Raw genomic sequence first — 26,487 nt, 5'->3', positions numbered from 1 at the left:
TCAGTGTCCCAGTGGCCGGACTGAAGCGTGAAACACAAGTGGTTCTGGTTATGGGGCTCAAACCCCCTGCAGACCCCTTGGCTCAGCCCGTCTCCCCCACTCCTCGCCCAGGCCCTTTTTCTGTGCTGCCCTCAACCCCCCAGAGTCTCTCAAGTTTTATATTTAGCAAATCCTCTCTATCAGCGTGTTCCCGCTTTCTGCATCTTCCCCATTACGAAGGTAATTCAATAGCATTCATTACTAAAGCAAATCACTGAAACCTGCCTACCAGTAACCTCGTTTCAAAATTCAAGACGACCGGTAGGTTACATTTATGACCCATTTATGTATTTTTTTTAGCCCTTCTATTCTACTGTCTTTTGTGCCTTTTTTACTCATAAATACTGCTGGGGGGTTGGGGGTTTTTCCCCCTTTTCTCCCTTCCCAGGACTCTCCAGACACTAGAGGGAGGTCTTGCTTTGCTCTGTGCTTTTCAGTACACAGTTCGGTCTCCCGGCTTCAGTTCACCACGTTGACCTGAACTCACGCTACACTGTCCATAAGGTCCTGAAAGAGCTGCCTTTACACCAAGAAAGCCCCAGCCTGAGGGAAGGCCAAGCCACACACAGATGGCCAGAAGAGCCACCCCCCGTGCAGGGACATGACTATCTAGATTAGCGATGCCAGGCTGCACCCCAGCTGATCAATGACCACTCCAATGCCAGCTTTGGTATTTCAATCCTGATGTCTAGATTTTACAATTTAGGACTTTTTATTTTTCATACCTAATCACAGAGTCTGAAATCACCCTGTTAGCCTTTCTGCTCAGAGTCAGGTAGAAAAAAAATAGCTACCAGTCTGTACCAGCTACTGAGAACTCAGAAAATTAACTCTATGCCAGCCAAAACCAGGACAACTGAGCAGTGGTAAGGAGCTCTTAAGGCAGTCATTTTGCACATGATTATTCTGATCTTTTGTTTTTCTTGGATTCTTTCACCCTGAAATAAGGGGCTGACATCTATGTATTCCTCCCTCCGACTATCCAATCTCAAACGGCGCTGCCCAAAGCCTGTTACCTGGCAGGCAGCATGCAAGACGCTGCCAGCTTAATGACACTGTAAGCAGTTCAGGCTGCAGACTTCAGTCCTGGGCTGTGCACCCCACCTGGCAATTCCAGCTTGGCTAGATCCCTGCGATCCCCGCTGTGCTGCCAGTGGCTACCCCACGAGTACGGTTATGCCACGAAGCGATGCGAGGTTTTATCGATACCGGTGGGCATCACAGCGGAGGACAAAGAGCATTTGTGCATGGTATCAGAGGACCAGGTAAGTGGAGGTCAGGAGGAGCTTTGCAGGGTCCCCTGGTCCCCCCGTGCTGCCCCAAAGCGAAGCCAGCAGCTGCCGCTCGCCCTGCCGCCTCGGAGGTGTCCGCCCGACCTTCCCTGGGAGCCCCTCGCTGCCTCCCCGGGCTGCCCAGCCTTCAGCACCATCGTGGTTATGTGCCCCACCAGTACCTAATCTGAACCTCTCCCACAGCAGCTTAAACCCATTGTACCTCTGTGGCCTTCTGAGGGTATTATAAAGAGACTGCTCTGAACTAGTGGACACCTCAGGCAGGAAGAAACATCCCCCTGGCTTCATTTGTGACGTTTCTGCTTAAGCACCACAGAAAGGAAATGACAAATCTTGCTGATGAAGACGTTCACACTTCCATCTTCCTGGCAAGTCAACAGGTAGACAAAACCCAGGACACACCTTCCTCAGCTGCAGCGACACGCAGTTATTAAAAAACGTCCTACTTTACCACGGTTTTAAAAGTGCACATAACACTGTCTGTCAAGGCTATTTTCATGGGTTTAATAACAACGTTATCCAAGACGGACAAGTATTAAGAAATTCCTATTATGTTTGAGATTTATTTCTTCCCATTTACCCGAGATTTCTCCTAGACAGCTTGAGATTTAACTTAGGTAATAGTGCACCTGCTTGGAAGGGCTGGGTTATTTGCTGATCAGCATTACTGATACTCACTTTTATTACTTAGTAAAAGTTTGGCAGCAGGACAAGAAGCATTTTTATTCTATGTTTCTAACACGAAACATCCTTAGTCCACATCCAGGCACCTTTGATGCAGGGACACAAATGGCAACTGAGTGCAAAGAATTTTTTTCTTTGCTAACCTGAGACAGAACACCGATGCTATTAACTCTTCTCTTTCCCATGGGGTTCACCATTAACATCCCTTTTAATATGGAGAAAGCTTTGGCAGAAGAGGGACGTAATTTGTCTTTGGAGGGTCTTTCTTCAATTAAATGAATAGTCTGCGAAGCAACTGCTGCTGTAAGTATTATTAAATTTACTTCTGCATTTTTTGACATTTAAACTGTTCTGTGGGACAATGCACATTGACTCTGATCTGCCATTTTTTTACAAACACCAACATGCAGATTTTATAGGCACAAAACCACATTTGTGTGACTACCTCCGTATTACCTCGCTTGATTTCTGTCCCTAACCCTGAGCAGGTTCCTGCATAGGAAACTGGGGCTGGGGGGGATGGGAACCTCAATGGGCAATGGACGCCAATCAACCCAGCTGGACCTGGGCCTGCAACTGCACATGCCCCCTAAACCCCACCATCTCCCACCGTCTCCCAGGCTGCGCACACCCCACTTCCAGCACGCTCTCCGGCCTCGACGACACCGCTGTCTCCTCACAGCCACCAGGGTCCCCCCACACCTTCCCCCTGCTCCCACAGATGCCGACCGGGCTGTTGGCAGCGCTCACGAGGAGATAAGTCAGGACTACAGCATCCAAGACATGCCTGTGTCTACAGCATGACTAAGCCTGCCTGCCTGCAGGAGCCTGTACGAGGCGAGACCTGTGCCTGTGCCGCAGAACACCCTTTGACTTTTAAAACTGAATCCAGTGCTTTCAGATGCAGCCTCACCTCACCTCCCATCCCTGCCTGGCTGGGCAGGATGCTAATTTTGGCTCTTCTGGACCAAGGCATGCATTAGTCATCAGGTCATTTATTTTATTATGACTTTTCATCTTAATCCCGATAATACTTCAACTCCAGAAGAAGATCAAATGGCAACAAAAGGCAACAGTGTCTGAAGCAGAAGTATTTCTTATTGGAATGGGGGTAAAGGTATCTCGCAAAAAGGTATTTAATTACTTAAAGAAAAAAATTCTCCTAGTAATTGTTTTACAGTTGTAGGGGTACAACCGCCTCAACAAATGACCGTCAGCAGTCAATTTACAAAATTATGCTTCAGAGATCTCCTGATTCCGCCTCTTTTCATGGACCAGAAGCCTTTTTCTAATGGCATGGTTGGCAAAAGATCTTTTCATCTCATTTTTAAAAGGCAGATCACGCAGCCTTAAACACTTAGTTCTAATTATGAATTATTGGAACACTGTGACCCGAGTTCTCATGCACTTACTTGTTGATTAATGGTCTTCAGACATCTTAAAAATAAACATGGAGGGGACACCAAGTATAACAGGAGGGTTTTATTATAATAATTCCTGCCCTTGACTGCTAACCCAGAGCTTCAGTGAAAGGATCCATCGCCAGCCACTCAGCGAGACTGAACAGATAGCAGGGACACAAAGGAGTCGGCGCAGCCAAGTGACGAGCCCTGTGCTCTTTTCCTTCCACACCACTTCAGTGTAATGAAATCTCAGAGGCTACGGGTTGCAGAGCACTACTCCCAAGGGAAGCATAAACACGGAGTAGAGCTGGACTGAAAGAGGCATCATTTCGAAGAGGAACTGGAGGGAGAAGGGGACAGGACTCCTATGAACGGAGAAATCATAAAGGCAGCAGGAAAGAGGAGAGGCAGACACAGTGCATCGGAGAGGGGAGAAGGAGGAGGGTCCCTGGACGGTTTTGCCAACTGAGCCAAGGGGAAGAGAAGGATGAAATCATCAGGTGGGATCCTGCCTGTAGAGGAGATAATAGGGATGTAGCAATGCCTCCTGCCAAGGTGGGGATGAAGGGACACATACCCCTTTTTCCCCATCCTGAAATTCAGACACTGGGTCTGGCTGAGGATGCTGGGCATGGGATAAAAGATGCTGATTATTGTGGAGACTTACCGAGTGGGATTGAGCTATGCTGCCATACTAAGGACAAGGCAGAGGGGAATTTAAGAAAAGCAAGCTTGAGATGAGGTATGACAGGGCTGCGGTGGGGGCAGCTTTCATGTTGAAGGGTAGCAGAGAAGGCTGGGAGGCAGGGAAGACAGGTCTGTCCTAGCCCTTCTGTACTACATACAGCTGCAGGAGCAATGAACTAACGGGAAACCAGTGGCTCTTGTGTGTTCTCCACCTGAATGGTCCAACTGCACTCTGCCTTTGTTTGAAACAAGCGGTTTGGGGCAGGAGCAACATCAGTGGGGCAGTGCATCCTCACCAAAGCAGTTTCTGTCTGTGGCTGGCTGGGAAGATTTCTTGGGAACAACATAATGGCACAAATCTCAGTGCTTCACCTTATTTTGAAAAAGTATTTGCTTGCCTGTTTAGTAAGCCAGCTCCCAAACAACATTAAAAAAAAAAAAGCCACAAAAAACCAAAGCCGCGAGTCTGTAGGATCTTACAGTTTCTGGCTCAAGTGAAGGTGGGCTACAGGTGTGAGTTGCAAAAGGTGCAAAGTCCCCTCTGTGCTACTGCTCTTAACAGAGGGAGCAGGAGCCAGGTATTGGAGAGGGACTCGCTCCAGCAAAGGACCAGCTAACACGACCTTCCTAGCACAAAGATAACCATGGAAGAACAAGCAAAGTCACCAGTAGCTCTGCATAAAAATAACCACTCTGAATCTAAGTTATAAGAATAAGTATATGCATTTCATAGAGTTTACCACAAGTTTACCACAAACTGTGTGTAGGGGATCACACAATATACCTTTAAGGAATATTTTAACCCAAACAAATGACAGCAAAGACCTTTTTTTTTTTTTTCCCCCATAGAAAATTATTACTGTTCTATTAAGTCTTAAGTTTCCTTTTTATTTCTATCTATAACCCAGGTGTGTAGCAAGTACAGCAGAAGTAAAGGGATTCTACATCCCCTGGCAATCAGAAATTACTTCTAGGTCTCACCTGACCATCACTTCCACAGCAGTGTGTTGTCCCAGCCTCTTTAGTATCACCACTGCTTAAAGGTGCTAACCAAAAGCTGTCCATCCTGCAGGACTGCCCTCCGGAGCCTCTCCTCCGCTGCAAACACCCAGCACAGCCCCACAAACCAGCCGGCCCAGGGTGGCAGAAAGGCAGAGCGTGACTTATGGGCAGGTGATGCCATCCCACAGCAGCTGGGCTCCACCACCTCCCACAGACCAGGGCACAACTCCCAAGAAACCAGGGTGGGAGGAACGGGCAGCTGAAGCAGATAACGAGCTGAAATGGGAAGAGTGAGGAAAGAGGGGGGGGCCACCCTTTGTTTTCTCACCCCACCCCACCATTCTGCTTTTAGGTAGTGCTCATAACCCTAGCATGCACCTGAAGTGCAACACGGCTAGGATTTAGGCTTCTATATCCAAGACTGTGATTTAGCTGTAATTTGTCTGGGATTTGCAAACCAGCCCTTTTTGCCCGAGGCTCCTGAGAGCGCAGAGCGATGGGCTTAAGAGCTGCACAGCCCCAGTCTCCTCTCGCTGCCCCAAATTCAGCACAGCACACAACACCCACAGCGCCTTCCCTTGGGGGACACCAAGGGGACCTCACCGCATATACGCGATGATTGCAATTTTGTAATAATCCTGGGCTATGCCAGATGCTTTTAATGTGTTGCAGGAGGAGCGAGTAATTCAAACAATACCTCCGCACAATGCGCTGAGGCAGTCGCTAGCTGAGTGAACTGCAATCACTTTGCTCATTTCTTAACAGCACTGCCAAAATTCCTTACAAGCCTACCCTCTATTTTTCACCTTTGATTCCAGATAAATAAAGAGAAGGCACAAAAAATCCTCTTATAAAAGAGTAAACAAAATTCCTAGTGTTTGAAGGACTTCTGCTACTCCAGACCAGTTTATAGCATAGGTGCTTTCCTATGGAAATCAAACCCCTTCTAAGAACAATATAGGGCAATATTATTTATAAAAGTTACAAACTGCCACAAGCTCACGTTTCAGTGAGTCCTTTCCCTCCCTCTTCTTGCTCTTGCTCTCTCTTACCCTCTCACCCATTTTTCAACAGAAGGACTAACAAGGAATAATTTGAAAATTATATATGATCAGGTTTATTTGCCGAGTCTTTTTATACTCGAACAGTCGATCTGTTGCTTCCAGTAATAGCTGGGTAGGCAGTATGCCTTCTCCTGCCCTCCACAAAAGATAGCAGAGAAGGAATTATCCGCTGATGTGGATACATTGTGGTGTGCACTATGGGTGAGCTAGCTGCCTTGCAGCCAGATGCTGCAAAACTACTTAGCATCACTCCAGACTACTTTAACAGTGACATATTGGGAAAGCCTGCAGCAAGTTAAAGACAAGCACCATGCTCAGTGGAAGATACAGGTTTTTCACTCTGCACGCTGGATGTAAAAATATGCCAGGTGCTGCCCAGGGCAATGGTACTTGCTGGATAGACAACTGGAAGTACGCTGGCTGGGTTCAAACAGCTTTCCCTGGAGTCAGGAGTACCGCTCTTGTTTAAACCAAGAGTTAAGTTTGAATTTCAGCTGATAAATTTTAAGAAAAATCTCAAGAGGTCTTGATTTGCTACTATGTGTTCATGGCATTTTCCCACTAGAAACACTATAGTTCAGTGTCCCTTCCAATGATGACCAGGTGCCCCCTGAAAGAGGATGTGTGTTTCACTGCATCTAGGTTTACTGAACTCCTCTTATAACTGCCTATATGATACATGTCATACGTTATGACACAAAAATACCTTCCCACAACCAGCCCTGCTCCAGTGGGGATTTTGGGGAGCGACACTTGGTGATAAAACAGAAGGCCTGGCCTGTGCCCTTCATAAGCAGCCAGCCGCCTTGTGCTCTGCCCAGCTGACCCAGCCTGGGCTTGTCCATGGTGATCCTGGTTGTGCCACAGGGAAACCTCACAGGCATTACTTACAGACCTGGGAGGGTATAAGCAAATGATCTGCATGTTGTGAAGCCAGGTACTGGCTACATGAAGGCTGGGGTAAGATATAGCAGTGGTAAGAGTTTAAGAAGCACAATAAATACACTGCAAGCACTTTTCTGCATATGCAGACCTGAAAATTAAGTCCAGAGGATGCTGTTGGCTCAGAAAGCCAAGCAGACCCTGCACTCCCCTCCTCTAGCAGCACACAGAGCCCAAAAATATGAATGAACTAAAGCAATCTGGATCCTATCTGGTTGTTCAGCTCTGATGACTCATCTTCCCTGCGCTCTCCTTAGGCTAATGACATGGAAACAAACACAGGCAGAACAACATTGAACTTGGCATCATTCTGGCAAAGTCGCCGTATCCAGGATTATGTCACCAGGTACTACTTGCACTTCTTGTGTCACCTGTGCCCCAAGTAAGAATTAAGGATTTAATAAGCAAGCAGTCTGTTTTTCTCTTGAGTCACCAATAATTTCTACTTGAATCCTGGGAGAGCCTAAAATTTTACCCAACTACATTTTTGAGAAACTTGCTGTCTGATGGAGCTTAGGGCAAGCAGCCGGTCAGGGCAGCTCCCGTAGGCTCTCTCCTTCAATTCAATGCATCCCCCTTGAGCTGCGACCTGAGATGCTCCATGTGGAGCAGAGCAGCGCGCTCAGCGTCGAAGCCAAAGGGCAGCCCTTGGGGACACTACGCACTGAGCCGGCTATTCCCACCCAGGAGCAGTGACGTGAAGCGGTGGCTGTGACCCCTCTAAATCCTCTGGGTGAAAAAAAGAAAAGATGGTTATGCTCCCAAGACACAGCCAGCAGCGGTGCCAAGCACACAGAGTAAGTCACCGACGTGCACCCAGCGCCTGGAGGCTGCCCTCCTCCCTCGGGAGCTCCTGCCCCTGTAAGCCCCCCCCCCCCCCCCCCCCCCCGCGCTCGGGTCAGCATTTCACTTCTGATGGAACAGGGTGACACACAATTATTAAATGAAAAGTTTGAAACAGGGGAAACATAAATGCTGTAAGCACAGCTGTATGACCGACAACACGATAATCGCCCTTGGGTGTGATTTTTGGGTGACGGATGACATTTCTTACCCTGGTTTGAATATTCGTGTGTCGCCTGCTTCCCCCGCCTGCACTGACTGCCCTGCAAAGGCGTCACCTCTCCTCGCCGGCTTCTTCCTGGGACCCCACCGGCAGCACGCGGTGCCCCCCGACCTCCCCAGCCGGCTTCCACCCCCCCGCGCCCGCTGCGCAGCCCTCACCAGCACCCGGCAGCTTGCCCGGGGGGGCGAGCCCGGCTGGCCCTCGGCAGGGGGCCGGTGCTGCCCGCCCACACGGCGGGACGCTGCGGCACGGACCGACCTGCCGATGCCGATGCCCAGCAAATCCGCCGCCCCCCCCCCAGCCGGGCTCCCGGGCTGCGGCGCCGGCGCCACGTGGGCTGCCGGGGGTCGCCCCGAGGACGGGGGGGGCCGGGCGCGGGTCCCCGCCGCCGCCTGCGCTTCCCTCGGCCGGGGCCGGGCGGCGCTGGCGGCCGTCGAGGCGGCGGCGAGACACCGCCCACGGCGGGGGTGGCCACCGCGGGTCCGGGCGGCAGAGAGCGGGGCGCGTCCGCCGGGATGCGGGCTGCAGGGGCTGCAGGGGCTGCCGGGGCTGCCGGGGCCGCCGGGGCCCGCCGCCGCCGCATCCCGCACTGACGCCCCCCGCTCCCTCCTCCGGGGCTCTGCGGAGAACCGGCGGCTGCCGGGGGCCGCGTAGCCCATGGACGGCTCCGCGCAGCCCCCGACGGCGGCGGGGGCCGGCGGCCCCGACGGCGGGTCGCTGGCGGGGGGCGGCGAGGCGTTCGGGGACCGCTCCCTCAGCCAGGGCTTGAGCGTGCTGGTGGGGCTGGCGCTCTGCGTGACCATGCTGGGGCTGGGCTGCGCCGTGGAGCTGGGGCAGCTGGGACAGCAGCTGCGGCGGCCCGTGGGGCTGCTGCTGGCGCTACTGGGGCAGTTCGTGGCCATGCCGCTGCTGGCCTTCCTCCTCGCCCTCATCTTCGCCCTGGACGAAGTAGCGGCCGTGGCTGTGCTGCTGTGCGGCTGCTGCCCCGGGGGCAACCTCTCCAACCTCATGTCGGTGCTCGTCGACGGGGACATGAACCTCAGGTAAGCGCCCTGCCCCCCCTCGCCCCCGGCCGCCCGGGGGGGCTGCGGCGGCCCCGGGACGCGGGGAGGAGGGGGGGGGGGGCTGCTGGGCACCTGCGGCGGTGGGGCCGGGGCGGCCGGGCGGGCGCGGCTGGAAGCCCCCGGCGCTGCCCTCCTGCCTCTGCCGGGGCGGGCGGGCCTTACACGGCCCCCGACAGGCGCCTGCCGCCCCCTTCCCTGCAGAGCCCCCCTGCCCGCGGGGGCTGCGGCTTCCCGGGGCTGCCCCCCGGCCGGCCGGGCGGTGATCCGGTATCTCTGTGGTTCCCCCGGCGCAGCATTATCATGACGGCCTCCTCCACGCTGCTGGCCCTCTTCCTGATGCCCCTCTGCCTCTGGGTCTACAGCCGCCACTGGATCAACACGGCGCTGGTGCAGCTGCTGCCCCTGGGGGCGGTGAGCCTGACGCTGGGCAGCACCCTGCTGCCCATCGGCCTGGGGGTGCTCATCAGGTACCGGCACCCCCGCGCCGCCGACCTCCTGGTGAAGGTAGGCATGGCCCCGGGGTGGGGGGTGGGGGATGCCCGGGCACGGCACCGAGGACTGAGCCGGGCAGCGGAGCCTTTCTGGTCCCTCCCAACCAATGGCAGCTTCACACAGGCATATTCCACTACTTAGGTGGAATATGAGGACTTCTAGTCTCGAAATCAAATGGTGGGACAGAGATGGAAAACGAGGGCTATGGCAGGTTACCCCCCCCCCAGTGCACCGGGAGGAGGGCAGCCTGGCGCTGCACCCCTGGCCTGGAGCAAAGGCATTCCCCGGGGTCGGGCTCTCTCCCAGCTCCTGCTGCACCCAGGACAAGCAAAACCAACCTGCAGTCACAGCGGCACTGCCTTAAAACGTGCAAACGGGTTAGGTTTATTACGGAAGGAAAAGTGAAGCACAAGCCCTGGCACTCTTGTTTCCCAGCAGGTCACCCCCAAGCAAAATGATGGAGGGCAATCTGAGCCCCTTTCTTTCCTGGGTTATGATCAAACACCAGCGAAGTCCCAAGTCGGAAGCAAACCCGGGAAGGGCAGTGCAACCATGTTTTGCAGTTCAGACTCTATCTAGCCTCTGCCTGCTATGCTTATCCTTTTAAATAACCCACTTGTTGTTTATCAATATCTGTGTCTGTTGCCAGATTTCCCTGTGGTCCCTCTTGGTGACTCTGGTGATCCTGTTCATCCTGACTGGGACCATGCTGGGCCCAGATCTGATGGCACATATTCCCGCATCTGTCTACACCATTGCAGTGCTGATGCCTCTGGCTGGGTACGCCTTGGGATACGGCTTAGCCACGGTCTTTAAAATGCCCCCACACTGCAGGAGAACAGTGTCTTTGGAAACAGGGTGCCAAAACGTCCAGCTCTGCACCGCCATCCTAAAACTCACCTTCCCCCCGGAGCTCATAGGGAGCATGTACATGTTTCCCCTGCTTTACGCGCTTTTTCAGTCAGCAGAAGCGGGACTCTTTGTGCTGGTATACAAGATGTATGGGAGAGACAGCTACAAACAAGATACACTCGGCGAAGAGGAAGACACAGATATTTCCTACAAGAAACTGAAGGAAGAGGAGGTGACCGATACTTCGTACGGCACAGTGACCACGGAGGAGCACAGCTCTGTTCAGATGGAGCCGGTGCAGACGGCGCTTTAGGCAAGATAAGGAGGGGATGCCGGGGGATGTGTGATGTGTGTTGTGCTTGCAACCAGGCTGGGGCCGCGCTCACTGCTGTGTGAGCGGAGCTGCCCGGCCTCCGTCATTTCTTCAGCTGCTCCCATTGTACGAGGTGATGTGTAAACGTTAATTACCGTGACTGTTGTATTTCCTCAGAAATAAATACGAAAGAAAATTTAAAAACACAGGGAAAAGTACGACTGCAATGCAAACCAGTAACCGTTCGTCTGCACGCAAGAAGGCTCCTGCCCGCCTGAGCACAGCCGGGATGGGCAGGAGGAAGGTGACGAGCGTTTCGCAGGGGTGAAGCCGGTGCGGTGCCGGTTGCGGATGAACGGGCAAACCACCCCGCGCGCGTGTACCTCTGTGCCTCCCACCCGCTGTAACAGCGTCGTGCTCGTTGTTGTCACCACAAATACATGGCGAAGCTGAACCAAACCCGTGTGCCCCCCTGATTAATGGCGCGGGGGCGGCTAAGGGCGGCGCTGGCAGGCTCACAGGGGCGCTGCGCTGGGGGTGGGGGTGCCCGGCCCCAGGCCCGCACCGCGCGGGGACGGGCCGGGGCCGCCGGGGCCGCCGGGGCCGGCGCCGTCGGGGGCGGGGGAAGCGCGGCCCCGGCCCCCGCCCCGCCCCGCCCCGCCCGGGGTATTTAAGGCCGCCCCCCGGCGGTCACCCCGGGTCCGGCGCGATGGTGGACGAGGCGATGGAGAGCTACCTGTACACCACCTACCACCCCTACTCCTACCGCTACCCGCCGCCCAAGGGCAAGGGGGGGGCGGCGGGCGGCTGGCGGCCCCGGGGCAGCGGCTACTTCACGGGCTACGGGGAGGCGGCGGCGGCCGAGTACTTCGACAACTACCAGCGGGCGCAGCTGAAGGCCATCCTCTCCCAGGTCAACCCCAACCTCACGCCGCGGCTCCGTAAGGCCAACACCAAGGAGGTGGGCGTCCAGGTCAACCCGCGGCAGGACGCCTCGGTGCAGTGCTCGCTCGGGCCCCGCACGCTGCTGCGCCGCCGCCCCGGCCCCGCCAGCGCCCCCGGGCCGCGGCCCCGCCAGGCCGAGCAGGAGCAGGGCAGCCCCGCCACCACCAGCACCCGCGCCGTCCGCTTTCCCCGCACCATCGCCGTCTACTCGCCCATGGCGTCCCGCAGGCTCACCGCCTTCCTGGAGGAGCCGGGCCCGGAGCCGGAGCGGCGGCCGCAGCAGGAGAAGGCGGCGGCCGTCGAGGAGGAACCGGACGCGCTGCGGGAGCAGCGGGAGGCCGAAGCGGCCGCCGTGCGGGCCAGCTGGGAGAAGCCCCCCGAGGGCGGTGCCGAGCCGCTGGAGCAGCGCTCGGCCGAGCCGCCGGAGCAGTGTCCGCCCGCGGCCCCGGAGCCGCCGCCGGCGGGGCCGGAGGGGAGCCAGGAGGAGCCGGCGGCGGCAGCAGCAGCCCCGCGGGCAGAGCCGCCGGCCGCCACCCAGCAGCGGGAGCCGGCGCCGGGCAAGACCCGCCTGCGCTTCCAGGTGAGGGGCGGCGGGGGGCCGCGGAGGGGGCCGGGCTGGCCCGGCAGGCTCCCGTCCCGTCGAGTAACGGCTGTCCCCGGCAGTTCCTGGAGCAGAAGTACGGCTACTACCACTGCAAGGACTGCAACATCCGCTGGGAGAGCGCCTACGTCTGGTGCGTGCAGGGCACCAACAAGGTAGGGCAGGCTCGGGTCCCCCCGGCGCGGCCCCCCGCCGCCGCCCCCGCTCACCCCACTGTGTCCTCGTGTGTCCCCCCCCCGTCCCCCCCCAGGTGTATTTCCGGCAGTTCTGCCGGACCTGCCAGAAGTCCTACAACCCGTACCGCGTGGAGGACATCACCTGCCAGGTAAGGGGCCCCCCCCTCCCCCCCCGGGTCCCCTGCCTTGCCCCGGGCCGCGCCGCCGACCGTCGCCTTTCCCCCCCAGAGCTGCAAGCAGACGCGGTGCACCTGCCCCGTGAAGATGCGCCACGTGGATCCCAAGCGGCCCCACCGCCAGGACCTCTGCGGGAGGTGCAAAGGGAAGCGCCTCTCCTGCGATAGCACGTTCAGTTTCAAATACATCATCTGAGGGGGATTGGGGTTTGGGTTTTTTTGGTTTGGTTTTGTCTAGAGCTTCTCTGGAAAACTGCAGGTAGAGCAGGGTTTTTTGTTGTTGGTGGTATTGTTGAAGGTACTTACTGAGGTGTAGCTAGGAAAGCAAGCAAATAAAAGTACTGCAAAGCACTCTCAAGTGATCAGGTGGGTTTGTGCCCAGCTCAGGGGGTGCATCTTGCAATTTGCGTAACTTGCATAGGGGAAGAGCCTGCAAATGTCTTGTAAATCGGTGATCTTCTGGGCAGCAGGTGGCTCAGGACCTTGTAGAATCCTGAGTGGGCAAGGATCTCTCTTAACTGCTCCTACCCTTGAACTAATCAAACACTTGAAGTTAACATCAAATTGATAATTTTCAGTAGGTAGCAGAGCACCATTCATGAACACCTAATAGCGTTCAGGTGCTGTGCATGCTTCTAGTCCATGTAGAAAGTCTCCTGCACCTGTTCTTAATCACTAGAAAATGAGAAATGCTGTGTTAAGGAATCGTCACTTCTACTGGTACAGGTGGTCTGAATTTAGTTAAGCTGGTGTTCTTGTCTTGTAAACTAAAGGCAAAGAAAGCTTGTGGTTAATGCATCCGCAGGGGCAGTTCTCTCAAACTGTTGAGGGAGTCACTGATGTTACTGTCTCTTGGTAAACAAGTTGCCTATCTTTACTTCCACGAGGTTATCAAGAGAAGCGATGCTTCAAAGGCTCAGAGTATGATACTGCATTTGCCTGGCTTCCTCCTGTGCCTCGCCTGCAGGTGCAAGAGCAAGGTGCATTTAGTTATGGTTTAGGCGCCTGCCTTGGGGAAGGATCGAACTCCCACACCAGGCTGGGGCTGCAGCTAGGGATTGTACTTCTGGTGTTTGGTACTAACGGCAGAACCAGCATGGGTACTGGCAGGTGATGCTCTGTGAAGCCTGTCGGTGCAGTCAGTGGTAATGGCCTCTGTAGGGACTCTGTGCTTCAGCAAAGTGTTACAAGCTGACTCTGGGACTATAGCATCACCATCTCGACAGATTCACAAGCTAGTAAAACCTACGCCCCCACCCCCCAGTCTGCCCTGTGGCCAAGGAGCTCTGTAAACCTGGGGGGGGGGGGGGGGGGGGGAACTACCTTTCTGGGAGTGTTAATAAAGCTGTTAAAACTTGAAACAGCATAATGATGCACGAAGCCTTTTCGTAGAACTCTTGAGGTAGCTTCTACTTAGACTGATTTATCTTGGTTGTAACAAACCTACCTACCCCTGTTCCCAGAGTACTTGAGAAGGCTCTTTTAAATACTAAAGGGGGCACCAGTCTGAGCCAGTGCTCCGTAACAACTTTAGTGCCAGGTGGTCTTGAATCCCTAAATGGAAGCTAGCGTATGGCAGGGTAGGCAAACACTGCCCTTTGTACCAACAAATGTCTGCTAGAGGGACAGTGTTAATTCTGTAAGCTTAACTCTTCTTGTTGTAGATTCCTGCTTTATTTTAACATGCCACTTTGAACTTGCTGTAGTAACTAAGGCTTAATGCCTCAACACCAATTTATTGCCAGGTAATTTTATTCTTGCTCCATTTGTTATTATAGCAGCACGAGGCGCTCTGGGATCAAGTAGATCTACCACCTCCAGAATGGGGTGACACTGTGGTATTCCATGCTTCTGCCTGAATGAAGCATTTTCCCATGTGCCACTGTAGAAGGAAATATCCCTTCCTTTAACAGCTCACTGAAAGGCTTTCAGTCTCTGTTCAACTTAAAAGTACAACTGCAGCTGGGCAGTTTTCTGTTGTAGCTGCCTGTGCCTTGCACTTAACCTGTAGTTACACCAATGAGCAGTGGCAAGTCTGCAGCTTGAGGAGGAACACAGTTGAGGGCCCCCTCTGCAGCTGTGTGCCCATTATCTGACTCTGCTTGCAGTTGCAACTGGGATGCCTTTTTTTTTGTATTTCCATCTAAGGATGTTCTTCAATATATTTTCCTGTTTGCCTTGCCCATTTTTAACAGCTGTAGCCTGTCCCTGATGGGGGGGGGGAGATTGTGGTGAGCCTGTGTATCTTGTAATGAGTTTCAGAACTTGAGCTCTGTGCCATGGGTAGCATGAAGTTGTACAGCAACTCACAGCAGTATGAGCTGTCACGTGCTCCCTGTTTATATAGCTGTCCCTGCAAGCACTGCTTTGAGGGTTACTTGCTGTGAATATGGCGACTTTGGGGCAAAGATCATCAGTAATAGCCCAGAAATACAGTACAACTTGAGTTGTCTGCACTAACTACAGTCAAAGCAGCAGTTGCTTCTGTTGGGTAAGGTGTAGAACAGGCGCAGGCGAGCTGTATGGTGTACTTCAACAGCAACTGCCCAAGCAAGCAGCTGATGAAGGCTCCAAGCGGCAGGTAGTGGCAAAGAGCCACCCCTGCCTTCATCAGCTACTGCAAGGTTTTGAGGCTGGGAGGAGCGAGTGCAGTGGGCAGCAGTATTAAACAAGCTTTTCTTCATCCTGTAGCTCTACGTGTCATTCCTCTTAGATAAATATATTAAATGCTTTTACTGCTTGATGCCAAAGTACAGTTCTGTATCCTCTCCCACTTTACTGCTCCGTTATGTCCTTGACAGCATCCACTGTATCATGGGCACAGATTCCTAGACTCAGCAGAAAGAAGGAAAGCTACTCATGACCTGTGATTATGCAAAGCAGAAAGGAACGGCCTCATGCTGCTAATTCATCAAAGATATCTTGCACTTGCTCTGTACAGCTCTTTCACAAAGATGCTTTTAGTCAGTGCTATATTCACTGCATCTTACAAAAGATGTCTGATGCTTTGCCTTGTTTGTAGATGGCTTTACCATACTCTCAGATTTGGCACAGACCTGGTCAGGTAATGTAGTGTGACAGCTTATGTGGTAGTTGAGAATGAGTAATTTTGGGGAAGCTTCACAAAGTTGAAGCAATATCAAAGACCATCAGCTAGCATGATTCTGTTCCATAGGGCAGGTTCCGCTAGTCATTGTAAACTGAGATGTGCAACATAACAAATTATGTATATAAATTCAGCTCAGAGTTGCTATGAGAAATCTTTTAACAGCTTCAGGAGATACGTAGGAAAATGCTGGTGCCATTGACAGGACATAAAAGGAAAAAACATGATTTCAGGGCACCTAGGCTTCTCTTGTCAGTATTCAAGTCTGTTTAGCTAAAGTATTTAAACTCTAGCTTGTAAAAATACACAAAGTGACAGATACAATGTCTTTTATTTTTACAAAAAAAGCTGGTAAAAGATGAAGTAAATAAAACTAATGCACCACTAAATAAAACTACTTATCCCCAGTAAATACTTATTAAATAATTAAGAACATCATCTACAGTACCACAAAACCATCAAAATAATACAACTTTATCAGGAACAGGGGAAAAAATACAGTTATTATGGATGTGCCTTGACCAGTTACAGAGCTTGTTAGGATAACATAACTGTCAGCAGTCCAACAGCGTGCACAGTGCCTTCAATTAATGCATTTCAGCATAATTACATTTCTAGTGGGGTCCAATTCCCCCCAAAAGGCAGAGCTAAGAAATTCAATTCTACATTCTAAACTCTGGAATTAGAACCTATTAAAAAAATCACAGTGGGTAAGAGATGTATATAAAAATACCAGGTGTTCCTTTCAAATCACAGGAATCATGGGACTACATTCTTTTCTGGATTTTTTTGGTTTTTTTGTGTTTTTTTTTTTTCTTACAAAATGCTATTGGTTTCAACAGAATCCAGTTTGTTTTATGCTACAGACTTTGACACTGAACTATGAGTATATTGCCTGTTTGCATGTTTTGGTAGTCAGGTTTCTTTTTTTTTTTTTCCTTCTATATAGTCCCAATTCCTTAGGCTTGAGTCATGAAGATGCATGTATGTGCATTCAAACTCTTTGAACCCTGCAGACTACTCAGACTGCAAGTAATGTATGTGACTACAGATAGGGAGACCCCCCCCCTTCCCCTCATAGCTTTATACACCTACTGTCTTAACAGTGCATTGCACAAATTTACAAGAAAAATACTGGTTTTGCACTATACAGTTTCTAGAATATATACAGAATAAAATAAGTTAACTTCTAATGAGAATTGCTGATGGGCAGCATATATCTTTAATATACATTTTAAAGTCTCTGCAGGCAGCTACTTTTTGGTTAGTTGTTATCAATATTTGTAACATAAGCACTGATCAGAGAACTGAGCAGCATTCCAATAAAGTTAACAGATATATTATTTCTTTTAGAAACACTGGGAAATCCCAGTTTAAAATATTATTAAATGTCCTAACATTTACACACTATGAGGATTAGATCTAATAAAATAAAATTTCTTCAAAAATAATCTTGCAGCTCTTTTAAGCATGCTCTGAGACCTTATTTAACAATCATCCATACCTTCAAAAAATCACCTGTCACATAGCCATACATTCTAACTCACACACATCATCTTGTTACAGACAACAAAAGCAAATAAAACATTGAGAAGTCAATGGTTTTTGCAGTTGTAAGTCATTCCACTCGTGTTTGACCACACATTCTTCATGATGTTGCAAAGTGTCTCAGTAGATACTAAGTTGACTATATATCTACTACTGCTGGAAAGCCAGGAAGCCTTGCAGGTCTTCAGCCAAAAGAAACCAGCCTTGGTTTTAGCCTCATCCCACCTGCAATATTGATTCAACCTTTAGAGGCTGTTACTGCAAACACCATTTATAGTTCTGTTGCAACAGAAAATAATGCATATATAATGCATTACATTTAAATTTAAGCCCTTTTCCTTTCATGTAGTTTTTATACATAAATTTAATAAAAAAATACTACTGCCACACAGCTACTGTGTAGAAAGAGCAGTCAAGTAAGATGTTCTCTTCTGTTTTCAGATTTTTACTTTTGATGAAACAATTTCTTGCTGTAATGAAACTGTTGGTTGTCAGGGCTGCTGGAGGGTGGGTTTTTTCCATGAAAGGTGCTCAATAATAGTCTGAAGCATCTTCATCATAATTTCTTTTTGAAATGACAGCTGTTCAGAATCCAGTGCTCACAAGATTTATTCCTGGTTTGACTTTCCCTAGAAGCCGATAGGATTGCACCATGCGTAGAGACTCGCGAATTTCTAGGTTAAGTTCCATCAGCTTTGAGCTGGCCTCAGACATGTCTTGGTTGGAGCCTACTACTGCAAAACTACCAGTCTGACCAAGTGTCTGATGACGGAAATATATGTGCAGCAAGGTTTGAACTGGGTCATCTTCAGAACTGCCAAAGATGTCGTGGGGCCAAATGGATCTGTAAACACACAATTTGTATATAAATATTAAAAAGAAAATAGTTACATACTCTTGCTCTTTCAACAAATGTTAACAGAAGACATAGGAAAACATCAGAGAAATGTTTTCTTCCATAGAGTCCTGATAGTTAACAGTATCATTTACTCAGAGAGAAATTCTAAAGAAGTAGTACAACTAGAATTGCTTTTCTTTAAATTGCAATGTATGTATGAACAAGGTGTAATGAAGCAACAGTTCTTGTCCTTTTCGATAAGGACATATGGCAAGAGCTGAAAAAAGCCCTGGAACAGTACCTATCCCTATCTTTAAATTAAAAAGGCCCATTAGCAAATCCAGGTCTGAAAGCAGTCCTGTAAGCACTTACCTGAAAGCCTTGACCTGTGCTACAGCTGACACAAACTCCTTGTTTCTCAGGGTTTCAATGAGAGAGTGAATAGCTGTTTCTGTGCTAGCTTGGGAAGCCTCTGCAATTTCAATTTCTTCAATACCGCTGTCAGATGCAGCCTCAGCCTCTTTCAGACAGCTCTCCAAAAGAGCAAGTTCTTCAGACATGTTTATGACCTAAAATAAATACGAGTTACCTTTTCTAGTTTAAATGTATTTTCAGCCAAATTAACTTTCAGCAGATCAGACTTACATTTTTTCCTCCTCTTTGCAATCATAAATGAGAGGCAGAAAAAGTATATCCAAATATTTGGTGCAGTTGCTTAAGTATACAATTAATTTAATGGCCCAAGTGTGCACGTCAGGTATTTGGGCTTTCACTTGATGAAGTTGCCATCTTAGTTCTTTTAAAATTTGTTTCAAAAAATACATTTCTTTCTCCCCACATCACTTAATAGTGATTAAACTGACAGAAAGAATTCAACACTTTGGAAAAGTACAGCAGCAACTGTGTTATTACAAGGACAACTTAAATATAAGGAAAAAAATCTGGAAGACTGGTAACCCAGCAGAGTAACTGTAGTGCAGCCCGTGTATGTAACACTGTCTTCAGCTTTAGCTTCAATGTATGAATAAAAGGCAAGGCCATCGCTCAGAATATGATTCTACATTTGACTGACTTAGGCAAGAAGTGGGACTGGTGTGATGCAGACCTGCCATAACGTTGTCCAGACAGAAATGAACTTGCTCGCTCACAGCCTCTACAAAAATCTAGAAATCTAATTGAGGAACATGCATAACTTTTTCCTAAGTTACTCAAAACCCAAAAGACTTTCACCCAGCTTTTTCATTTTCCTCCCTACTATATCAAGCAAGACCAGGTCTACTGTTTTTTCTGGCTACCTCTATTCTTCCATTACAGACCCAGGGGAGAACTTCCAGAAGACACGGTATTAATAGCATAATGTATTCAGATTAACTCGGTTAACATCACGTATGTACCACACATGCACAGCTGAAGAACATATTTTACTTCTAAAGTTAGTGCAATTAAAAATGGAGTATAAGGTGTCCAGAATGTGTTACTAACTGCATTTAGGATGGAGACTAAGGTTGTAGCGTAATTGAATGGTGGCTGAAGCATCACAGTTACATTCATCGGCTGGTAGCAAGTGACAGTGTTCGCAACAGGAAACACTGGGGTGATGGAAAGGGGCTTCATCAGAACTCTGTTGATTGGACTTGATGTGCCTTGATTGTAGCTTGATTAGAATAGAGCAGGAGTGCTACTGAAATATTTTAAAACCTCATCACTGGACTCCCTGCATTCCTGTCTACTTAAGAGCTTTCAAGCTGTACAAAAATCAACATAGATAATTTAACATTTCAGAAAATTCTTGCAAGCTCTGCTTAAATCTTTTATTAATTGACTGTGAAACAGCTGGTGCTCTCCTTCAGTTTCTAAAAAGATGTCCCACTGATGAAAATGTTATCAAAATGTGTTTTGAATTGTTTGGCTTTAAAATGTCAACAATTAGTAGCTAAATGGCATGGTTTTCATTACCTCTGCTTCTTTTTTGATTGTTTTTACTTGGCTGATGAGTTTGCAATAGGCTTGGAACAGAAGCAGCAACTGGAAATGCAACTTGTATAGCCTCCGACACAACTCCAGCTCCTACAAATGCAAAGAACATTATTATATTCAGGAGGTGCAAAACATCTACTATCCAATACAAGAGACAATAAATGACAGCTTCCTCAGTATAAGAATGTACAGAATTAAAAGTAGCTATTTGGTTACTGAAGAAAATGTCAAAGAGACTTAGAAGCTAACATAGCGGGAAGCTAATGAAAAGCAGATGAAAGCTTCATTCAGTTCTCAATTTACAGGCAGCCTCTCTGACATAGGTTTTAAGTTTACTTTTTAATGAAAAGTTCCATTTCCAAGAAGGGTGGTGGGGTGGGGGAAGTGAAGTGATTAAAAAGGCATTTTGAAATGTCATGTTCCAAGACAGAGTTTCATAGATCACTTAACTTTTATTGTTGATATTTTACTGTTTTAAATTCAAGATCTCATATCCAAAAGAAGCAGTTGTAGTCTGTAAGTATGGAATCTTTCATAGCCATTAACATAAATATGTAAGCACAGAATATAATCTCAGTTTACAACTGCCTGATGGATTAAGAGGAGAATAATACCATTCTTGGAGGCAAAAATAACGTTTCCTTTATAAAAGGTAGTTCTGACTCTTACTGTAGCAAATACCACATGATAACATTCTTAAGGAAATAACAGCAGCATTAACTTATGCACTGTCTTGCTTCCATTTTTATGCATCTAAAACAGTAGTCAAAGTGCAGACAGTGTTAATACTGCTTTACATATTGACATGAAAGCTAGTGCTAATGCAATAATCTTCTATAACATTCTACTAACTACAGGATCCTATTATCTACAAAGGACCAACAGTTCAATGGGTTAGATAATGCAAAATTGAAGCACACAGCATTTTTGTAATCATCTATGACAAGACATCACTATGTCACAAATGGACGAGACAGATGGAGACCAGTTTGGTGACTGGCAAGGTTAAGTATTTGATAAATCAAGAACCATCACTTACTGCTAGAATTTCCATTTGCTAAGCAAGAAGATGAGCAGGTCACAAAAACACAAAGAAAGAAAAAAGATCAAGAATTAGTGTAGGAAATAATTTTAATTGGGGTAAAAGATGTCCCAGGCAAAATGGAAGAAGAAATACAAGTAATAAGCTCCAAATATTCCTTGAATGGAAAAAATTAACAGACTGAATTTGAAGTGAAATTGCTTGCTGCTATAACTAGCAATAGATAGCATTCACTTTGTAGTATCTGCACTGTACACTTAAGGAAATCAAAACCAAGGACACTTAGGTTTGAACATCTGTACAATGCTTCTTACTTGTTCTGTACCACTAGTTTAAGCAAAAAGGATACTTTTTAAAGTTTGAGATGTAATGTTAATTTGGATTCTAAACCAGTTCAGAAAATTCTTGGTTTTGCTAAACTCAATTCTCAACACCTCATTGTGAGATTTCTGTAATTTAATTGCACTTGGTTTTTACAAGCTATTTCAGAAAAAAAAGTTTGGGAAAGAGGGACAGGGAGAGAAATGATCAGAAAATATATTTGTCAGGCCAAGGACAGAAACTTCACTTCTGTGCTTTGTACAGCGCTAAGCGTATTGATGGTATTTAAGAAGGTACAATGGTTATAGTAAGCATATGAAGATGCAACTGACGTCTGATTCCAACAGGCAGAAGCAGTTGAGCTTTACTAAGCACAGTTACACACAGTGTGTAAAATAAGTTATACACTGTGTGCTTAACAGACTATAAACATAGCATGGTTTTGTTCTGTACCCTGTGCTACCATATACATAGCACAATCGTTATATAAGCAAAGACTCATGATGCACAGAACACTGCAAAGAGATAAGATCTTGAACCGCTAAAGTCAACGAGAATTCTGTGAATTGCTTTAATGAAGCACAGAAATTCAGACTTCGAGGAATAGCAGGGTCGATTATTTAATATTTTTAGTCATTAAGTTCCAGCGTTCTTTAAGCTAAGCCTCATTATTAGTGTAAGCCATAAATAATCCCTCTCCCCAAAATCACACCTTGATAGCTATTCTAAAAATTCAAGAAAGGTTTTCCTTCAAAAGTGGCTTTGTACTGCTGCAGTGTTTTTTCACATACTTGCGCACTTGAGGAATAATCTGATTTCTCTACCTGCCAGTCCCGTACAAATAGTCTAGCCAGAGTCCAGATGCATTCTTTCAGGCTTGTGTCTAAGTACTAACAGCAAAAATCCAATAATTAGATTTACTTGCAGGTCTGCTGGCAATGCGCAAGCCAAAACAGAATTCATCTTACTATTCCTTAGCTGTATTGACCACAGTACTAAAAGTTAGTAAAAAAATCTCATTTGTGTTAGTGAATGAAAAATACCTGTTGAATGCAGCAGCTCTGTTTTCCTGAGGAAGATGACACCTATGTATTTTTAGCATTAACTGATTGACTGGATAGACTTACCAGCCCCACATGCAATTTACAAGGACTTTCGAAACAGTGATCTTACTTCTCAATCTCCTTCAAGTCACTATAAGCTTCTATGAATAAATCTAGAACTTCTGTAAACTGTTTATATCTATGAAGCAGGATAACAGGACTCTGCCTTCTCAATGGATACGATATATTGAAATGATTCTAACTGAACCTGTAAGTGCAAGGAGCACATAAAGAAAAAACTGCCAGCATGCCTTACAGGCTAGGATTGAAAACCAAAATCAAAACAGGCCCCCACAAATAATCCATGTGAATGGTCACATAACTCCTTTTCAGAGGCTGTCTTCAAACCCTGCAGAAATGGGGAAGAACAGATAAAACTGCCTCGCTCAGAAACCATGGTTCTGTCTGTACAGGCTACGTGAAAGCCTGCATGAGGCTTTTCCTCCATTTCTTGGTTTCCCTAGCTCTGCAGTGGGAACAGTAACATTTACCTTCATGGTAAGAACAGTTACGTTCTAACAGTTAAATGTCAGAACAGTTTCTTGGTGTATATAAGCAACATTCTAAATATGGACTGAAATGCATACATGCTTTTTTATTAATATATAGAACATTTACTGTATTGTGATAGTAAATGTTGTTACATATTTCTAAACACATACCAGTCAGTATACGAAGATGTAAACCAAGTGTAAAATACACTAAATGTTGTGTTCATTGGCAAAGCAAAAATCCTTGCAAATGGTAGTAGATTATTTGGCTGTATTAACTATATTTCTCCACATGAAGTTGTTTTTTAAAATGTGCAATTTCAATGCAATACAAAAATCAACAGTATTTTATCACACGTTTCACTACTCTAAAAATTCAGGTGCATTTTGTGTTTGAATTTAAAAAATATATATGAAAGCAAATGAAAACTGTATAAAAGAAGAAACAGTCCATCACATGGTAGACATTCCTGCTGCTGAACACAGTATTTTCAGCAGCAGAAACATGACCAAGTGCATCAATGAATAGTTTCATTGAATACAAGGAATAAAATTCCTCCTTTTTCAGCTTGAATTTAGGATTTTTGTCAAAATGTCATTGTGAAAAGGTAAGTTCATCTGCTACCTGCAATTTTACTTTCTTACATCTTTCACTGCTCTTATTACAGGACTCTAGATGGCAGATTCCTTGTACCTACTAATGACAGTTTTTGGATTTGCTTTTTTATCTACAGTGTCAACATTATGCAGCTACTGTTCTTTTTAAAAAAAAAAAAGAAAAAAAACCCCTAGTCTGTTTGGGGAAAAGCTATCACTTAGTATAGCAATTAGTAATATTAAACATAGATGACTGCCATGCAAATACATAAAAAATATTGAACTAATATTAATAGGTTACTTCACCTGTTTCTGTTAGGTGATTTTCTGACAGAAGTGTTTCATGAGATTTTTGCCATACTGCCACTTTACTCCCTGTTCCTTCCCACCCAAATAATGGCTCCAGAAAGGTCATATGTATTTATATAGTACTAAATATAAATATATTAAATTCAGTAGAGGTTGTTGGCTGGCCAGTTTATTTGAGCATATACACAGAATGCTATTTTTTTTCTTCTAGAAACGGCTGCAGAAAAGCAGACTTGCTGGTACACAGATGGTATCTAGTCTGCTTATCTACTCAGTGTTATTAAGTCTAGAACCCAAGATGGGTTGCCAACTTTTATTAAAAAGAGCCTTTTTTATTAGACCACTACTTCATAAGAATCTGAGTTTCCAAAAGATAGGATGATAACCAAAATGAAAAGCTTTTTCTACATTTTTAATCTCTGTAAATATTGGAATTTTTGTGCAATAGATATAAGGGTGTTTTTTAATCTCTTACCCAGAGACTCGCAAATGACATACACCTACCTGGGCATCTGTGTTAGTGCCATGAATACCATCATCAGTACCAAATGTTCTTTTACAGTCTTCTAGCCACTGCAAAATAAATATAAACAAGATTAAACCTCTTCTGAAACAGAGCAAACTGAAGACTGCTAAAACTGATACTTCTTCAATTCTTGGACGTTCTCAGATTATGTAAGAATTTGTGATACAAAATCAATTGTTCAGCAGTGTTGTTTCCACTACTGCTGGCCACTCTGATATTTCACTTTGTAGTTTTTATTTTTTCCTTTCTGTTGTAAATTTTCTGTAGCCTTCATTACCCCAGATGGCGATAGTACACTTTAGCATAAATACTAGTCTGTGATTTAATTTGGTTACTGTTAGTGAGATGTGTGGGAGGGTGGAGGCAGAAAAATCCCTTTCAATAAATGAGATCATATTTTCTCCTTACTTGCTGCACAAGGTTTACACCAACATGATTTCTCAGCATTTAAAATAGAGTACTAATTCAAATTAGAGAGTAAGAGTAAGCTTGTTTTATTTTTGGGGACTACTTTAGAAACAGAAGGAAATAGAGCTCTCCTGTGTAACTAGATGCAAGTGTAGGTTTACTGGATGGAAAGAAAACCCAAAAATTCTTCAGTGGGATTTTACCATCACCTGAGTTTATACAAGCCAGGGAGCTGAAGTATTCTCACATTACACAGTGCAAACATGCAGATTCTCTTCTCTTGCATGACTACAGGGCTGTATTTAACCCCAGTTCATATAGCAGACAAGTTTATTAATTTCATGGGCATTCTCTTCGTCTAGCTTTAACCAACCATGCAAATATAAAACTGTTAATACAAAGCACTTGCAGAACCAAGTACGCTCTTATTGGACAATACGACCTGATCATCTCATCGACAGTGCCCAGCGTATTTTTCTGTACAGTGCAAACAGCTGCAAGCATGAGGTAATTCGGATATTACTGAAATGGGAAATGTGTCATGTTGATATAAAGTGCAGATTATCTTCTGAAATAAAGAACAGGCTCTATACATCCAAGGAAGAATAATTTAGTACACTGTGTGCTTGATATCTTGACTCTCACAGGCAATCTTAGTGACCTTTTTCTAACCTTTGTCTGATGCAAGAAAAAGAAAAATGTGATTTCCCATCTGCTCAATTTAATAAAGGTTACTTAGTGAATTAACTAGGCCTGTGTGCTTATCAAGAGGAGAAATGGAATTTTCTAAACACCGCAGTGTCAGTTTCAATTAGTGACATGGATACCAACATACACAGCAAATCTCATTTTTCTTTTTATCTGACAGCATCCATCGGCAACAATGGAATATGGCTGCACTGGAACAAACAGCATCAGCAACTGGGCAGCTAGTATTCATTTTCACACACTGCCCTTTTAAGACCTTTTTTAAATCTCAAAGCCAGTCTGAATAAAGGGTGTGTCTAGAATGTTGTGATACACATATAACCTTATCTTTTCTGTTACATTTATCTGATTCCGTACCTTTGTCACTAATACACACATGAACTCAGTGCTCCTTGCAGTTTCCTTGCAAGGAAATAGAACAGTAGCACCAAAAAGGTGACAAAATTAACTTGTTAAGAATTTTTACAGAATATATGTTCAGCATGGTAGAAAGACGTAAATTGCGACAGCAGTAGATTGTGTGACAAAACGATGATCCCTACGTGTTTGCTTTGCACGCTTTCCCCACGTATCTCCTACAAAGATACAGGGTGAAGAGCATCACTGAAAGCGTGATCCAGGGAAGTCTGTGGTTGGTCTTGGCCACAGCACAGGCTGGTTTGCCAGATTAACACACCAAAACAGCCATCCCAAACCACCCTTTTATCTCAGTGTA

General features: G+C 46.9%; 3 protein-coding genes across 15 annotated transcripts in view; 2 read left to right on the top strand and 1 right to left on the bottom strand.

Moving 5' to 3' along the window:
• The first annotated feature begins 8,491 nt into the window (after positions 1 to 8,491).
• Positions 8,492 to 11,359, top strand: SLC10A4 (solute carrier family 10 member 4). The gene is made up of 3 exons (XM_037400853.1): positions 8,492 to 9,222; positions 9,537 to 9,747; positions 10,385 to 11,359. Exons 1-3 carry the CDS (start codon positions 8,837 to 8,839, stop codon positions 10,898 to 10,900), a joined length of 1,113 nt encoding a protein of 370 aa, XP_037256750.1. The 5' UTR covers positions 8,492 to 8,836; the 3' UTR covers positions 10,901 to 11,359.
• A 265-nt stretch (positions 11,360 to 11,624) lies between these two features.
• ZAR1 (zygote arrest 1) lies at positions 11,625 to 13,046 on the top strand. The gene is made up of 4 exons (XM_037393778.1): positions 11,625 to 12,425; positions 12,509 to 12,601; positions 12,697 to 12,771; positions 12,851 to 13,046. The coding sequence occupies exons 1-4, from the start codon at positions 11,625 to 11,627 to the stop codon at positions 12,992 to 12,994; spliced, it is 1,113 nt and encodes a 370-aa protein (XP_037249675.1). The 3' UTR covers positions 12,995 to 13,046.
• A 3,172-nt stretch (positions 13,047 to 16,218) lies between these two features.
• The window catches only part of FRYL (FRY like transcription coactivator), a 180,279-nt gene continuing 170,010 nt past the window's right edge, over positions 16,219 to 26,487 (bottom strand). For 10 of the 13 annotated variants that reach the window (XM_037383559.1, XM_037383467.1, XM_037383473.1 and 7 more), the window contains 5 exons: positions 24,635 to 24,703; positions 21,307 to 21,324; positions 20,247 to 20,357; positions 18,663 to 18,859; positions 16,219 to 18,296 (listed from right to left, as the gene is read on the bottom strand). In XM_037383559.1, the coding sequence (XP_037239456.1) occupies positions 18,038 to 18,296; positions 18,663 to 18,859; positions 20,247 to 20,357; positions 21,307 to 21,324; positions 24,635 to 24,703 (654 nt within the window). In that variant the 3' untranslated portion in view covers positions 16,219 to 18,037. The remainder of the gene's footprint in view (positions 18,297 to 18,662; positions 18,860 to 20,246; positions 20,358 to 21,306; positions 21,325 to 24,634; positions 24,704 to 26,487) is intronic. The other 3 variants (XM_037383502.1, XM_037383511.1, XM_037383549.1) reach the window with 1 other exon arrangement.

This window comes from Falco rusticolus, chromosome 1 (assembly GCF_015220075.1).
Source record: "Falco rusticolus isolate bFalRus1 chromosome 1, bFalRus1.pri, whole genome shotgun sequence".
NCBI lineage: Eukaryota > Metazoa > Chordata > Aves > Falconiformes > Falconidae > Falco > Falco rusticolus.
The sequence above is the reverse complement of the archived record's forward strand: the minus strand, read 5'-3'. Positions and strand labels throughout refer to the sequence as shown.

Coding starts and splice junctions, on each gene's coding strand:
- ZAR1 (XM_037393778.1), top strand. CDS start 11,625: ATGGAGAGCTACCTGTACACCACCTACCACCCCTACTCCTACCGCTAC. Junction 12,602..12,696: donor GCGTGCAGGGCACCAACAAG/GTAGGGCAGGCT, acceptor GTCCCCCCCCAG/GTGTATTTCCGGCAGTTCTG. Junction 12,772..12,850: donor TGGAGGACATCACCTGCCAG/GTAAGGGGCCCC, acceptor TTTCCCCCCCAG/AGCTGCAAGCAGACGCGGTG.
- SLC10A4 (XM_037400853.1), top strand. CDS start 8,837: ATGGACGGCTCCGCGCAGCCCCCGACGGCGGCGGGGGCCGGCGGCCCC. Junction 9,223..9,536: donor GACGGGGACATGAACCTCAG/GTAAGCGCCCTG, acceptor CCCCCGGCGCAG/CATTATCATGACGGCCTCCT. Junction 9,748..10,384: donor CCGCCGACCTCCTGGTGAAG/GTAGGCATGGCC, acceptor GTCTGTTGCCAG/ATTTCCCTGTGGTCCCTCTT.